Source organism: Falco peregrinus, chromosome 11 (assembly GCF_023634155.1).
Source record: "Falco peregrinus isolate bFalPer1 chromosome 11, bFalPer1.pri, whole genome shotgun sequence".
Lineage (NCBI taxonomy): Eukaryota > Metazoa > Chordata > Aves > Falconiformes > Falconidae > Falco > Falco peregrinus.
Window position 1 is genome coordinate 5,830,073 of NC_073731.1, and position 15,605 is coordinate 5,845,677.

Here is a 15,605-nt window from a genome sequence, read left to right on the forward strand (position 1 = left end):
TATCACCTTTATGTGCAAAGAAGTAGTAGTTTCTGTGCAAGCTGGACATATACAAGTCTGGCTGAAGTCCACAAGTTAAGAATATATTTACACTGGTAAGTGTTTTTACTGGCTTTTGATCATTGCTAATTAATCAGGGAATGGTATAACACTTTAATGTTTGCTACAGACTGTTGAGGAAATTTACATGTATGTATGATGTTTAGCTGAAAATACATGTTTTTGTTTCTTGGGATTTTTTTAGCTTATTCAGAAGTTGACAGATGTTGCAGAGGAGTGTCAGAACAGCCAGCTAAAGAAACTGAAAGAAACATGTGAAAAGTAAGGTGCTATTCCCTTATAATTGATTGCTACTCCATGTGGGGTTTTTTTAGATACATTTTGAACTTGCCTTTATTTTTTATGCTTTAGAGAAAAGAAAGAATTGAAGAAAAAAATGGACAAGAAGAGGCAGGAGAAGATCACTGAAGCAAAATCCAAGGATAAAAATCAAATGGAAGAGTAAGTATATCCCTAGATCCATATCCTTATATGTTATAAAGAGACAAGATTTTTCACAACTGGAAAATCAAAGAAAGGTCTCAACCCTAAATACAAGGCAGGTTCTAGTCAGACTGGAATACCTCACCAGAGCAGTGGAGTCCTCCTTACTTCTGCTGATACAAATTTAATTTCCTGGGACTAATCTAATCTCCTGTTGCTCGAGCACTGAGAGTCTGGGTCAGCTGCAAAGGTGCTGTGTAGTATGGGGCTGCGCCTGTGAGTGGCACGACAGAGTGATTTGCCAGCATGCTGTTAATCCAGACACTGTTTCTCTGGGTATAAACACACTTCGTGGCTTCAATTTCACAGGGTTTGATTTCACCTTAACTTAGGTTTTTATCTGTGAGTTAGCTAATCTTCTTAGCTCTGTTAAAGCCGCTCTCCAGAACAAGTAGCAGCAACACAATGGAAGGTTTGCTTTACTTTTGTGGGAAATTCCCCTCAGATGCTGTGCTACTGATTCTGCTCCAGTGTCAGTGCTACGCAGTGTGCAGTCACTTTGGGTGGAAGAGAGAGAAAAACTGAGCTCTGAGGGAGCAGTTGCTGGGAACAGGGACAGGAATATTAATTTCATTAAGGTACCACCAGACAATACAAACTGTAGTTGTGCAAGTTGATTATATTCTCCCCAAGGGAACAGTATCTAGGTTTGTTTGTCCTCCTTAATTTGTTTTGGCAAGCAGCTCAAAAAGAAAACTGAGTGTTTTAATCTTCCATCATTTGCTGGGATATTCAGTTAAAAATACAGGAGGGAAAAAAAATAATCTAGAATATCCGAGCTTTACCAAGCAACAAAGACACAACTGTTTGCTTTTCTACAGGTAAAAAGGTTTATATGGGTTTGGGAGCATCTCAAAATAGAATCTGTGCATTTGGTAACACTGAAAGAAGCTCACACACACACAATGAACTGCAACAGATAAGAATCAATATTACAGAATTTTAGTAAACATCCTAGAAAAAAAGATAACATAATGACAATAATTGATTATGAAAAAAGGGAGAAATACTCAATATAGTTAGAGCCAGTCAGAGGGTATGGAAGTCATATTACAAAAAAGCAGTCAATCATTATGAAAATGTTATAGCATTAAAAATCAATTGCAATAGGAAATTATTTGCTGAGAGGTTAATGAGATACTAGTGGAAAGGCTCAGAAACAGACAGGTAGAAATTCTTTTTTGTTTTCATTTTATTTTTTTCTCATTTTTCCCAAGGGCTTTCCTTTGCTAGGCTTTTCAAAGAGCTCTTGGGAAAGGTGAGGTGGGGAACTACATGGGAAACAGCTTTCCTCTGTCCAGTGACATGGTTTGTCCTCACTCTTGAGTAGGACAGAGAGTAGCGAGACCATCCAGGTTAGGCTGTTGTTTATTTAAAGCTCTTACACAAATTTGGGAAAGAAATTGTTCTTACTTAATTTTTCTAATTCCTACATGCATGCAGGGCTTGTCTATCTACCTAACCCCATCAGATTTTCGTGCCACCTGACCAGCAGTTCCCTGTTCCTGACTTAGGCAGTTAGGTTTTAGAGTCCTGTCCTGAATCTGGTCAACTTGAGTATCTACAAGTCGTTATTTTTTGTGCATTTATCACTTTGGGGGATCTTGTCTTCAGTCTTTGACTGATGATCACTTTAATAACTACCTCGCAAAGTCACTTAAAGTTCAAGTGTTTCCTCCAAGTTCAGCTTTAAGAGGTTTACAGAGCAAAGCTGGGCACCGAAGTCAAGCCCTGCTTTTTGTGGGAACTTTGCCATTGTCTCAGAGATGTCACCAGCAGTATCCGCTCACTGACAGCGACAGTTCTTTACTACATAACGTGCCACAATGTGGCAGTGTGCATCTACTGATGATAGCACACTCTCCCAGACTAACGTTTGGGCTTTAAGGAACGCTACCATCACTTTCAAGATGTGGCAGTACCCTATAGTAAAAGCCTGTTGTGACAGAGCAGGGAGTTTGTTGTGGTAGGTCATGGGGAAGTCAGAGTCCTTCATACAATAAAGATGCAGCCTGTTACAAAGGGCACATTTAGGAAGCAGATAAAAATTTAAGTAGGCAGATCCTTACATTCGAAACAGAACCTTACTTATTTTGTAAGGAGTTGTCGGTGATTAAAATATGTTGGTGTTATCTTACTGACTACAATAAGTTGTTGACTGTTTCACCCCAGAGAGAAGACTGAAATGATTCGATCGTATATCCAGGAGGTGGTGCAGTACATAAAACGGGTATGTCAGGCCATATGTTTTATTTTCCCAGTTTTGGTGTAAAATACTTTCATATTTTAGGTCATATTAAACTGCACGTTCTACGTTTCTGTAAAGGTTCTGCAAATGCTGATTTTTAACACATGCAGTGTAGACTTCTCTCCAAATTCCAGTTAAAGGAAAACTGGAATTTCAGACAGATCTTCATTAATTGTTAGTCAGTGTTTGGGGCTTGGTGCTAATAGTGGCAGATTTTAATATGCTTAGGATTACATCTTTGAATATCCTGTGTTTATTCATGGAAAATGTACCATTTTTTTTAATTGACTTGCTGTTTCACAAACGCAAAGATTGCATAAGGAACTCTGAAAGTCAATAAACATTTAATTGCAGAGTATATTTTAACAATTTTAACCCTAATTACATTAATACAGTTACTCAAATGAAAAAAAATTCTATGAGCTCTGTAAACACTAATCAAAGAATTTCATTACTGATGCTAGTAGGTGTTTTTTCTGAAGCTGTAGGTGGTTTACACTGGGCTGAAAGTATGCACCGCAGTGTTTTGGTATGTGAAATCACTGTGAAACATATACTACTATTGAATTTTCTCCTAATTTCACTGCCGAGAGAGTTCTGTTCAAAAGTTGGCCCATTTTTGCTCACAGAGGCATTGATTCAGGAAGCAACCTGAAGAATTAGCAAATTAACTGTGTGTAGTTCCTGTTGGAGTCAGACACATGTCTGAGTGCTTTATTAAATAAGGCCCAAAATTTATCAGCATGTGCATGTAGGACTCTAGGATGCAAATCCTCCTCTTCTGGGAACAGAGTCCATCTAACACAGCTTGTACACGAAAATATAAAGCAAAATAATATGACTTTTTAAAATGCATTATGCTTTTAATAGCATTATAAGTCTACAATAAGTCTTTTAGACATTTCTGATACTAAGTCTCATGTGTAAAATCTGAGATATTGTCCACACACAACTGTTACAGCAGTTGTCCTCAGGGGTGGTTGTGACAATGGTGGTAACTCATATTAGAATTATTCGTAGTTTTGATTATAACGTTTTAATTTTGATGGATGGAATATTTGTTGGGGAAAGGGTGGGAAAGTGAGGATTTGCAATCTCTGAAGATCCTCTGCTATTTTCTTATAGCTAGAAGATGCTCAGAGTAAAAGACAGGAGAAACTTGTAGAGAAACACAAGGAGATTCGTCAGCAAATACTGGATGAAAAGCCTAAGGTAAAGAGTTTTTGAACATGTGTTATACTGCTAAAAACTGTCGTTCAGGAAAAGTGTTCCTCCAGCAGGTAGGCTGATGTTTAAACATGAAAAAGTCCATTCATAGCATCATAGCCATTGTCTTTAATATTCAGGATGAAAAAAGATGTCGAGTAGCAGTTTAGTATGGAGCACCACTTCAAGTGCAGATGTCATAGATGGGGTTTGGTTTTTAGTACTTGTGTTGTTAAAAAGCTTCCAGTGTAAACGGTGCTTCTGACCAGCAGAGTGTGCCCATCACTGCGTTGCGCTTTAGCAGTACAAAACCAAAACACAGTTTACATTGAAAAGAAAAAGAGATATCTTTTTAGCATGCTTGCCGCAGATATTTGTGATAAATTATGAGTATATATTTCTGTGGAAAACAATGAAATTTTCATAATAATAGTGCTTAATATTCTACATTGATTGCTGGATTTCCTCTATTTGTTTTTCTGCACTGCATCGACTTGTAATCCTCTGAAATACAATTTTTAATCCTAAAGGCTGCAGGCTGACTCTTGCTTCTAGTGAAGCTGGTGGTATTTTTGCCATTGACTTCAATGGAGAAGGTTCAGAGTCCTTCACTCGTACATGATTTTCCTGTAGGAAAACCTAGGTAACTATATATAACCAGACTTTTGTACAGAGGGAGACTTGTTTTCAGCAGAGTTCATACCCAAGTATGACGCTTCACAGCCCGCTGTGTCATGTCTGCTTTCATTTTTACTTCACTTGTTCACATGTGTGTTCTAGGCTTCACTTTTAATTCCTTGTCCATGTCCACAGTCCCGTTTCTGTGCTTGTATTACAGCTTAAAGTCTAGCACTGGGTGTGAGCTAATCAGTGTTGTCATGTCATTTCTGTGAAATATCCAGAGAATAAATTAGGCTAAGGTCTGAATAGCTAGAAGTTTACAACAGTCTGGAAAAATAAAAATGTTTGCAATTCTGGTTTTCTGCTCATCTTTTTTGAAATAACATTTATAAATAAGCTGGAACTTTTCAGTGTTGTGGGTGTCTGGGTGTAAAGGCTATACAATAATATTATGCTTTATATTTGGTGCTGTAGGGTCATGAGCTTCTCAGGTATGTGAACTAAAAAGGCTGCGGTTTAAATGTTGGAATTTTAAATTTCAAAGAATAATTTGCCAGTATTTCTAACACTAGCTTTTCACAAATACTTGGACACTGTGTCTGTGTCCTTTCTTCTTTTTTTTCTGGATTTTTTCCCCCCTAATTTATCACTTTAATTCAGAAGTAGCATAAAGCACTGAAAATTTGTCACTGAAGACTTGGATTGCATTTTGAAAGATTGTGCTGGGCCAGTAGTGTTAGACTCTTCCATCAGCTGTCCCTGTGCCAAGTGTTAGGTCATGGCACAGAGCAGCTCCAGATCCCTTGTCTTCCCCTGCATCTGGCCATCAGTTCAAGCGCTGGGGTAATCAGCACTGCTCAGTCAGTGCTCTCCGTTTCTCCTGAGAAAACCCTCTGCAGTAATGTGCCTCACAGGGCCTGGCTGCAGGATGTGGTTTTTTTTTTCCTTTCCCACATACTGAAACGGGCAGACTTTGCTGAGCTCATGATGGTATGTGCCTCTTGCTGGCATGAGGGGATTTAGAGAAAACATAATTACTCATTTTATTAAGTCTCTTTTTATGTTTTGCTTCATGTTCATATTTCATATCCATATTTGCTTCCTAAGTGACAGGACGTATGATATAAAATAGATCAAATGATTTCCCAGCTGAGAAGAACGAATGTATTTTATGCAAACAGCAGCCTTTTTTGGGGCAACTTATTTAACAGGTTAGTCTCTCGTGCTTCAGCATGCTGACACCCACTAAAATTTATGCTAGCTGTGTTAAACGGTTTTTCTGGCAGTAGCACCTCAACCCCTAAACAAAGAGTTTAATACATTAAGAGGGAAAGAATTTTTAGTATTTTTACTAATAATTCCACTGGAGACATTTACCATCATCAATCACTGTCATTTGATTATTTATTACTGACTCACAGTTTGTTGTGTTATGATTGTATGCACAGAGCTCTGTCATAGCCAGGAAGAATATAATTTCGTAAAGTGTTGCCAACAGACTGCCACTCCAGTGAGATTTTTCTTTTTTCTCTTTTTTAAATTATGAGTTTGCAGCTTCCCATGTTGTGGTGTGTGTAGGTCACCAAAAGAAAATTTGCCTTAGAGCTCTGACATTTTAGACAACAGCTTTTAGAAACAACGCAAACTGGATTCAAATTGGTTCCCTGTACGGAGGCAGAGGGCTTGCTTTTTGTTTAAAATGCCATGTGTTTAGATGGAAGTACTTAACTCAGGACTGATTTACACCTGTAAACTCTGCCTGTCATATATATAATTTATTTTTAATGTTTGAATGCAGGACTGTTTTGCAGCTTTCATTTGTGGGGCTATTGATAACCAAAACCAATTTTTTTTCCTCATAGAAGAGTTGGAGACTTTACTTCCTGAACTGATACTTTTAGGCAAGAGGTTGGAAATAGTTCCTCAGCTTATTGTGGTCCTGCTGAAGTCAGTGTAGGTATTGGCTTTAATGAGACCAGGATGTCAAGCTGTATCTGTGTAAGTAATGAGGATACCTTAATGACACACTAATCTCTGGTTATGTAGAAACTAGAAATCGAGTATTGTCATCAAATCCATGTGTGTGTGTGTGTATGGAAACAGGCCAGCCACTCCCACAAACATGTTTGGAAAAGGGGACTATCACTTCATTAAGAAGTCAAATACTCACGGACTCTAGGTCAAGAAATTTCTAACTTGCCATTTTAGTGCAAGTACAGTGGAAGCAAAGTTCAAATGCTCTCCTGCCACTGTCTTTTTCCTAACAGCATCATTAGCAAACAAGTCCAAGTGTATTTTCTTTTCTCTTACTCCTTTTTTTTTTTTTTTTTTTTTTCTCTTACATTATCTACTGGCAGCTTTATTATCAGCAACAGCTTGTATTTTTCTTCTCACCCATTCTAATTCTTTGTCTCCTCCTCTTAGCACTGATACACATTAAGCTTGTCCTGTCCTTATCTTCTTCCCCTTGGGCATCTCCTCTGCATGCTGTGGAGGCTGCTATAGAAAGACAGCTCTTTACACTGCAGTACTGGATTCTGTACATTAGAGCAGTGTGTGATTTTAGATTGTCCACTATAGTGTGTGTCTGGCAGTCCTTATCTAGGCACAGGAGTGCATCGAGGATGGGCATGGTCATTACATCTCAATTTCTTTGTCCTTTACAGCTTGTGCATCAAATTAAACATAAATAAACACATTTCCTTCCCCACCCACCCCTCTTGCCTCCAATTTCATTGTAATTACAAAAATCAATACACATGAGACATGACAAGGGATTAATTATTTTTCTAAGAACCGACTCAGTTACAGTAAATAGACCCAAGCCTCCTCTAATTGAAATCAATGAGACTTTTGTTATTTATGCTCATGGGTCAGAGTTACACTTAAATCTCAGTGTAATAGCTGAGACTCCTGTGCCCTTGCAGTCAGCGCCTGCTCCCAGCGGAGTTAGCTGGCTTCTGTTGGCTTCAGTGGACCATATTCTTACAGTCCCAGCTGTCAAGGAAGGTGTAACATTTTGTAGCCTGCGTTCATGTTTCTGCTCACAGCTGCTCTGCTGTTCAGAGCCCCAGCTTTGCCAGGGCTGGACGAGTGGTGTGGGCTCCTGGAGGTCTGTGGGAAATGGTGCTGTTCAGTGAGGCTTTACCTGGGGGAAAAGGTCCAACAGATCTACAGAGGCACCATAAGCTGTGCAAACTTTCTTAGAAATGTTGCATCTCTCTGGTTTTTCACATGAGTGAGAATACAGTGTTAAGGTATAAAATTCCTTTTTCTCCTCAAAAAGTATAACGGATACCATTTAAAAAAAATATAAATCAGTCCTCGATAATGGAAAATATAAGCATCTAATGCATGCTAACTCACTTTCAAAGAACATACATTAATTATCTGCCAATTCGACATGCATTATTAATTGCACCTGATGGGAGTTGGCACTTCTACATCCAATCAATAATTAATATTAGCACTGTACCTGAAAAATTTATGGCAGCATAAAATGATACATATTCAAGTTATAGAAAAAATTAACAAGGTGCTGATCCTTTACAGCAGTAAGCCTCTCATAACTCCAGTGCAGCCTTTCTGTTACACAGGACTGGAAAGGACCTCCAAGCTCTTTCTTCTTCGGACTAGCTGCTTTTACAAACAGTCACGTATCATGTAAGCCTGTTAATGAAACAGTGCTGGATAATGACTCCTTCCTTCTGAGTGTTATTTAAATGAAGATATTTGAAAAGCCAATGAATGATTTCATAGATTTCAGACTGATGATTTCTGGTTTCTTAGAATATCAAAAAAACCCATTTATCTTTATGAAGGCTACAGCTTGTCATATGTGTTTAGTTAAACTTCGTGGTCATCTTCATGCAGATGATGTCGTTGAGTTAAATAGGGTCAGCAGTATTACCGCTCTAACTTTAGAAAGAAGCCAAATAGAGCAAATGTATTTTACAGCACTTTTAGGTTTTATTTCAGTTAACCTCAAAGCTCAGAGTCACTCTGTCAGCTCAACTGGAAGAGAGCAGCTCTTAGGAACTTTGATGACTATTCCAGTGTCATTTCAGCTCACTGCATAATTCACGATAACAATGCACTGTCCACCACAATCCCTTTTTGATCCTTTACACCTCTGCAGGAAGCCAAACTGTCCTTTAGGCTAGCTGCACTTAATTCAAACACTTCCAAATGCATTCCAGTTCAACCACAGGCAACTCTTCAAGAATTTTGGGGAAGGATTTTGGAGGAAAAGGTTATTTCAGTTTACTGAGTTTCATGGGACTTTGAATTGCATGGATTTGGATTGAATGGGGGAGAGTTGCCCTGGTAAAGTAGTATTCGGACTCATTTCCAAAAAAAAAAGGGGAAGGGGAAGAGTTGATCAACAGTGTAGTATTTGGAAAGCTATCCTTTTATTTTCTCCCTGTTCAGGTAACAATTATTTCTTTCGTTAGGTCACTCAATTTAAAGATTTCCAAAGTTTAAAAAGAAATCTCATCTGGGTCTGCAGCTGCACACGTAAAATTACTTATGGCATTGTCTGCCAAAAAAGCATAGAATTAAGAGGATTGAAATAATTTACTGTTTCACTGTTCAGCTTTGGGTTTTGGTGCTTGTGTATTCATCAGAGAGGAATAATAAAATGTTTCTCTGCCTCATTAAATGGGCAACAGCATGGAGAAATGAATGGAATTTTCTTAGCCTCAGTGAACCACAAATATTTAAAAGGAATATTAAAAAAAAAAAAGAGTTCTAGACTGATATTTCCAAATCTCCCTGTGACTTGATCTCAGGCATCTTCCTATTTCTGAACTGGAGTGTACATTTAAATCAAATGATGCAGTTTTCATGGACTATTCACTTGAGGATCTTGGCACTTTGCTCAGCACCTCTCAGCATCAAGTCCTAAGTGACAATCAGCTTAATTATCCAATAAGCTTTGAGTAGCTTAAGCCCTGATGTTTCTTTAAATGTTTTATTAGTGCAATTGCTAAGCAGTCCCCAGTTACAGAGTATTTTTGGGAGAAACTAGGGTTGTCTTATTTTTTTCTGTTTCTCCCAATGGATAAACACTGCAGAATGCACTTTCAGCCTGTAAATTGAGCAGTAAATAATCTCACTTCACTCATTAAAAGGAAATAGGCTGACCTTTATCCTATGCCAGTTGTATACCAGTAAGTTCTGTGATGTGATGAGCTCATCACTAGGCCTGAAATTAAGACTTCAATCCAAATAACAGGATGCGCGAAGAATTATTTTGGATTAAGACATTACTTGCTTGTTTACATCTTTTCTTCACAATTCCACATTTTTAAGGATTATTTATTTTTCCAGCAGAATAATATGACAGTGTGAGAAACGGTTATCAGGTCAAAAAAGATACATCTAACAATTTGAGGTGATATTTATTGTGTTAATTAAGTGTCTTCCTGTGTTGAACTTGCACATATCCATATGTCTTGGGAACGCTAACTTTCAAATCAACAGCATCACATTTCTGGTGTGAATGTGCAAAATGCTTTTAAAATTTATTTTAATGAATTCTGGTATCACTTCCTTTAAATAAAAATGTCACAAACCCTTTGTAGGAAGAATGTAAACATAAAGAAATATTTTAATGAAAGGGACATGAGGGAAAGTATGAGACTTTTAGATTCGAGTTTATTGATAGAGGGTGATATTTTTCTAATATGGCTCATTCTACTGAAAGTCAGAGAAAATCTTGGGTTTGATCTGGACCTGCAAAACAAATGGAAAATAAATTATTTGAAAGGGCAAACTTGTTTCAGTTTTGCGGTAGTGTATATCAAAAGAAACATTATGAAGTTAGTAGAGTTGCTGGTGATTTAAACTGATAGTAGTGAAGGCAAAAGTATGGTCCGTAATGGAGGTCATGTGGCAGACAGATTGGATTTGTGAAGGTTAGTGAGATTTTCCTGAATAACTTGCTAATAAATAAGAACTGGGGGAGTGGGAGGTTGGAGTGGTTTGTTTAAGAAAAATTATTTCAGTATGCAGCTACCATCTATGAGCAAATAACTTATTCACAGAAATTTGACAATTCTTCCTGAAAGAAGGAAACCTCACTGTTTTTTGCTATTTTGCACAAGTGAAGCTGTTCCATTATTTTACTCATCTCAGATAAGCCCATGGCTCATGTCTTAGCCCGCTGCGGTTAATTATTAATTAGGCTTCCTGATACAAAATCCAAAGCAAAGCTCAGACCATACTCTGTTCTCAGCTGTTCCCCACGGGTGCCCAGCTTGGCGTGATACAGCCTGACATCCCAGAACACTCCAGTCTTGGGACAGTGCAGAGGTACCTGTTTGAAAGATCTCTTTGGCTTTCAGAGAGGCATCCAGCTTGGCATCTACCAATGGCCACGGCAACACAGGGCAGCATACAGCATCCATACTGCTCCTCCAGGTCAAGCTGCATGCTTTTACCACCCATGTTAGCTTCTGCAATATCATGGAGATGTTGGAAGGGAGGACAGATTAGCCCAGCTGGGTGTGAATGATAAGCAATAAACGTGTCATTATTTACCATTATGCAGATAAAAGTATGCATGTGTCTGATTCATAATGGACTGGTACAGTGATGATCGCTCAAAAATGACAGAACAGACCATGTTTCCTTGCAGTTCAGGCCGTTCTTTCAGAACACGATCACCATGTGCACAACCCATATGTTGGAGTATACCATAACAAACCCACCTGTTAAAAGCAAGAAAATTAATTGCATTTGTACAGTAACTGAGTTTACAGTACTGCACTGTTACTCTTAATTCTCTTACATGCCTAATTTGAGTTAGGAAGCAGTTCAATTAAAGAGAGAAAAAGGAAGTAATAAATCACCATTAAGATTATCAGTTGTGTAATACACATTGAAAAGTAAAAACTTTCTTTTCTCCTTTTGTAACATAAATTACTAAGGTACACCTAACTTCTAATTTTAACATTTGTGAATAGTTAATCCTTTTCAAAACAAGTGGACTTCCTATGCAGAGAAGGGTGCGATGTTTTATGCCATAGGTGGAAAACTGGGAAAAGGATGTGAAAAGTGAATGTATAGCTTCTTTTTGCAAAGTCAGGTTCAGGATGATAATGTCCTAGAGACAGCATGTTGTATTTGCAGAAGATGCATCTCTGTACTGTAGGTGGCCAAGGATGACAAGAAAATACCAACCTGGAGTGAATCATATAACATTAAAAGACCCCTTATCTGCTCTCTGTAGCCTCTCAAAGCACTTCCATCTGCACTGTCCCATTCTCTGTTCAACTGTAGAGCGTGTCTGTTGGGTTAAAGTGAAGTGCCAGCTGTCCCTCAGTAACCCTCACCCCTGTGACCCACTCATGCGCTCACTGTGGTTCAGCATTTATTGCTTTCCACAGCAAAAATTTCCCGAAATGTGTGCCAGGTGGCCAGCAAGCTGCAAGGTAGCAACTGCCCATGAGAAAAAAGAGCATGAAACTAACTGGTGTGGTAACGTTATTATCTTTAAAGAAAAAAACAACTGAAAGTGATATGAAAAAGTTTTAAGTTGCTAGGGACTGCAAACGCTTTGCATCAAGATGTTTCGCTTAGATTGTGCAATGTTTAAGGCTGACGAGATAAGTCCCTGCTAGGAAAATAATTGTGATTCTGCAAAGACAAGTGCCTTGCATGCTAAATCGAAGTGAACAACAGGACATCAACAATCTGTTGCCTCCTCTTCACCTTTTCATGAGTAGTGTAGCACTCCGTGACAATACATTATAAAACATAAGCTAAATTATGCATGGTGTGTACATAGTATATATGAAATGCATGGTAGCGCAGCGAGCACACAGGCACTTCAAATATAATGCATATATAGCATCTTATATGCATGTTCATCACTCTTAAGTCAGAGTCAGATTGAATGAGAAATGCCACACAGGCCCATGTGCTCTTATAGAACTACATTCATCACTGAGCAACAGCAGCAACGTATTTCTTAATTATCAGATCTTCAGTGCAACATGACAAATGACAAAAGATTCAGTTTGAGACAGCTAATGGAAAAATGTTAAAAGAAATATTAATGCTTAGTATGTGAACTTATTAGAGAGATGTTTTAAAATGCATGAAATAGGGGAAAAATGTGTTCCTTAATGAACAGAGGAATAAAGTCACTGGTCCTGCAAAGAATTGTAGTATATGAACAGCTTTGTATGTGCAAGTCATTTGTTAAGATGGTGCTTATGTCTTTGTGCAAAATCAGTCTGCAAAGCAGAGCCGCTAATGAAAATAACACTGCATTTCTGGAAATGAGGTAGCAGTGCACATTGCAGCACATGTTAAAGATGCAGGATGCTTTTATTAGTACGCTCATGACAGGATGGGTGATGAGTTTTTCTTGTTTACAGCGAGACACTCCAGGGTGATAAATACACTAGTATAAAGGGTAACAGAAATAAGAAAAGTAGTGTGAGGGTTTCAAAATTCTACCTGTATTAAAAAGTATATTTAGAATCATGAAGAAAATCCTGATTTGGGGGGCATGGGGTAGGGTGGGGATGTTTTTAGAAGCAACAACCTCTTCTACAAGAAAATGATGTTGTTTTGAGATGCAGTATCTTTCCCAGCAGTTTAAGAGTACTAAGCTTGGTAGGGGAAGAAAGCCCTGTACATCCAGAAAGGAGAGAAAGTGCACTCCCATCCACAGTGACAGGGAAACCAGCATCTCCACCACGTTTCAGTGTGTGCTTCCTGTGCTGCGTGGGTGCAGCTTCCAAGGGTCTGGCACCCCTCCTTAGGCAGTAGCAGAATAGCTGGGAAAGATTTTACCTGAAAAGATTATTTTTAATTAAATTTCTCCTGTGACTCATCTCCAACAAATCAACATTTACTGACAGTAGTTGCATATAATTTCTGGCAATAGTCATGTAATGCAGTAGTCGTGGATGGTAATAGTATATAGGTTTGACTATAGTGACTCAGTAAGTTTCCTGTTATCCAGCCGTGGTTTGGAAGGAGGTTCTCACCAAGAGATTGTGAAGTGTGACTAAGCACGTAAACTACAGCTATGTGCCTGTAATTGTCTTTTGCAGCATGCTGGGGATTTGTAAGCTTTGTGTGGAGTAAATGAATGTGTCCAGCAAGGGGAAGCCGAATCTAGTCATGGTTAGATACAGAGCCTGGCTCAAGGGTGGCCAAGGCAAAGTTTTAAACACTTGTAACATTGACTTCTTTGAGTGAGTGGCGGGTCCGGAGATTTTTTGTAGGAAAATAACATGAGGTTGGTGAAAAATCACAGGTTTTAGTTCTTTATCTCCCACTTAGAAAAATGCATGAAGTCAGTTCTGTTGTTCATCTGATAGAATTTTTTTCTTTTCAGACCTATTGAATATAGGCCAGGAAATCTCAGTCTTGGTTCTTTCTATCCACTTTGCAGCTCTCCAGGTTGGCCTCTGGTTTATAGAAATAATGGGTTAAGACATTCAGTAAAGAGGAAAGGGCTATCAGGCATACCATACTACTGATAATGGTAGGAGGTATTTTCTCAGTCTTTTTTTTTTTTCTTCCCTTTCTTCTGTTTCTCCTTTCCCACTTCCTAAGTTTTACCCTCTCTCCTACTTGTCCTTCTCTGTCTTGCATTGAAATTCTTTTCACATTATGTTGTTTCTTTCCAATACTCTTTCCTTATTCTTACTTTACTTACACTTCTTATACTCTTTCCTCCCTTTTTCTCTTTGCCATCACTTGCTGCTATTAAATTGCAAGGAGTATCTACAAGTGCTTATAGGAATAGTGTTTCTTTCAGATTAAAAGACACATTTGAGGAAGAACCCTGAAGGGAAGAGATGTTAAAGAGCTGATGTGATGTGGTCTGCATGTCTGTGAGCTTGACTGTGTCTGTGGAACATGTTCCAAAGTCTTCCATCAGATGAAAGATATGATACACAAATTCCAAAGATGTATGAAAAAATCATCATTTATAAGCACCCCCAAACCGGTGTAATAGGATAAATAATATCTAGAGTGACAGCAATAAAAAAACCCACCTCAACCGAAACTAGCAGAAGAAGGGAAAAAAGTGATAGAATTTCAATTTAAGATTGAGAACTAGTGAAGATTTCAGGGGAAAAATTAGAAATATAGGTGAAAGGATCTTTACTGCAGAGTGAAGTATAGATTCTTGGCTCATTCTCAATTATTACAATTTTCATTTTCTGGCCAGTCCAACACAGTAAAAACTGCAATGGAACTGCATCTCTCCAAGTGGCGATCTTGACTTCTCTGCTCAGAAGTCTGTGAGCCATAAACCCAGTGGGCTTTATTCTGACAGGCAATTTAATGATTCCAAGTTTATGCAACAGTTTGCAACCAGTATGTTGCTGCAACCCATACACTGCTGCACCTTATGTCTGCTGCTCGAGTTCTGACTGGTAATGTTGTGCGGTTATAGTTACAGTGGTATGATGAGGTAACGGGCAATTATAGTCTTGCTTTGGAGATCACGGCCAAGGACTGATGGAGGATTAGATGTGGATTGCTTAGCAATTGTGATAATTGCTGTCCCTGATGCGGGTATTAGTGGCAGGTTTTGTATAAAGAGAGGGGCTGCTGGAACCTGCAGCATGTAGGTGGGCATGAGCCACCCAGGACAGATGACAGCAGGGAGCTGGGCAGCACTGCAATCAGTGCACTGTGCATGTCAAACTGATCAGAGAAATTACCTAGAATTTGTCAGTTGTTTTGGATTCTCTGTTGTGTTCAGCCCAGCTTGTCAAGTTTTGCATGTGGTGTTTGACGTTTCCAATGCTGGAGCAAATGCAGTGGATACTACCAGTTAACTGCAGTCTAAAGGACAGGTACATTGTGTTCGGCTGTGCACCCCAGCAGTGTGGAAATAGATTTTTTTGGTAAAAAATGTATTCCCCCCTCCAGAATGTGGGTCCAATCATCCAGAAGTTGAATTTACAAAATAGTGCCATATGGCACAGAGGGAAGTGATCCGCTT

At 38.6% G+C, this 15,605-nt stretch overlaps 1 protein-coding gene across 4 annotated transcripts in view; it reads left to right on the forward strand.

The window, feature by feature from the left end:
• Positions 1 to 15,605, forward strand: part of PLCB1 (phospholipase C beta 1) — a 400,784-nt gene that overhangs the window by 335,751 nt on the left and 49,428 nt on the right. For all 4 annotated transcript variants that reach the window (XM_005238625.4, XM_027788411.2, XM_027788413.2 and 1 more), the window contains exons 28-31: positions 245 to 321; positions 412 to 501; positions 2,716 to 2,773; positions 3,917 to 4,003. In XM_005238625.4, coding sequence (XP_005238682.1) covers positions 245 to 321; positions 412 to 501; positions 2,716 to 2,773; positions 3,917 to 4,003 — 312 coding nt within the window. The remainder of the gene's footprint in view (positions 1 to 244; positions 322 to 411; positions 502 to 2,715; positions 2,774 to 3,916; positions 4,004 to 15,605) is intronic.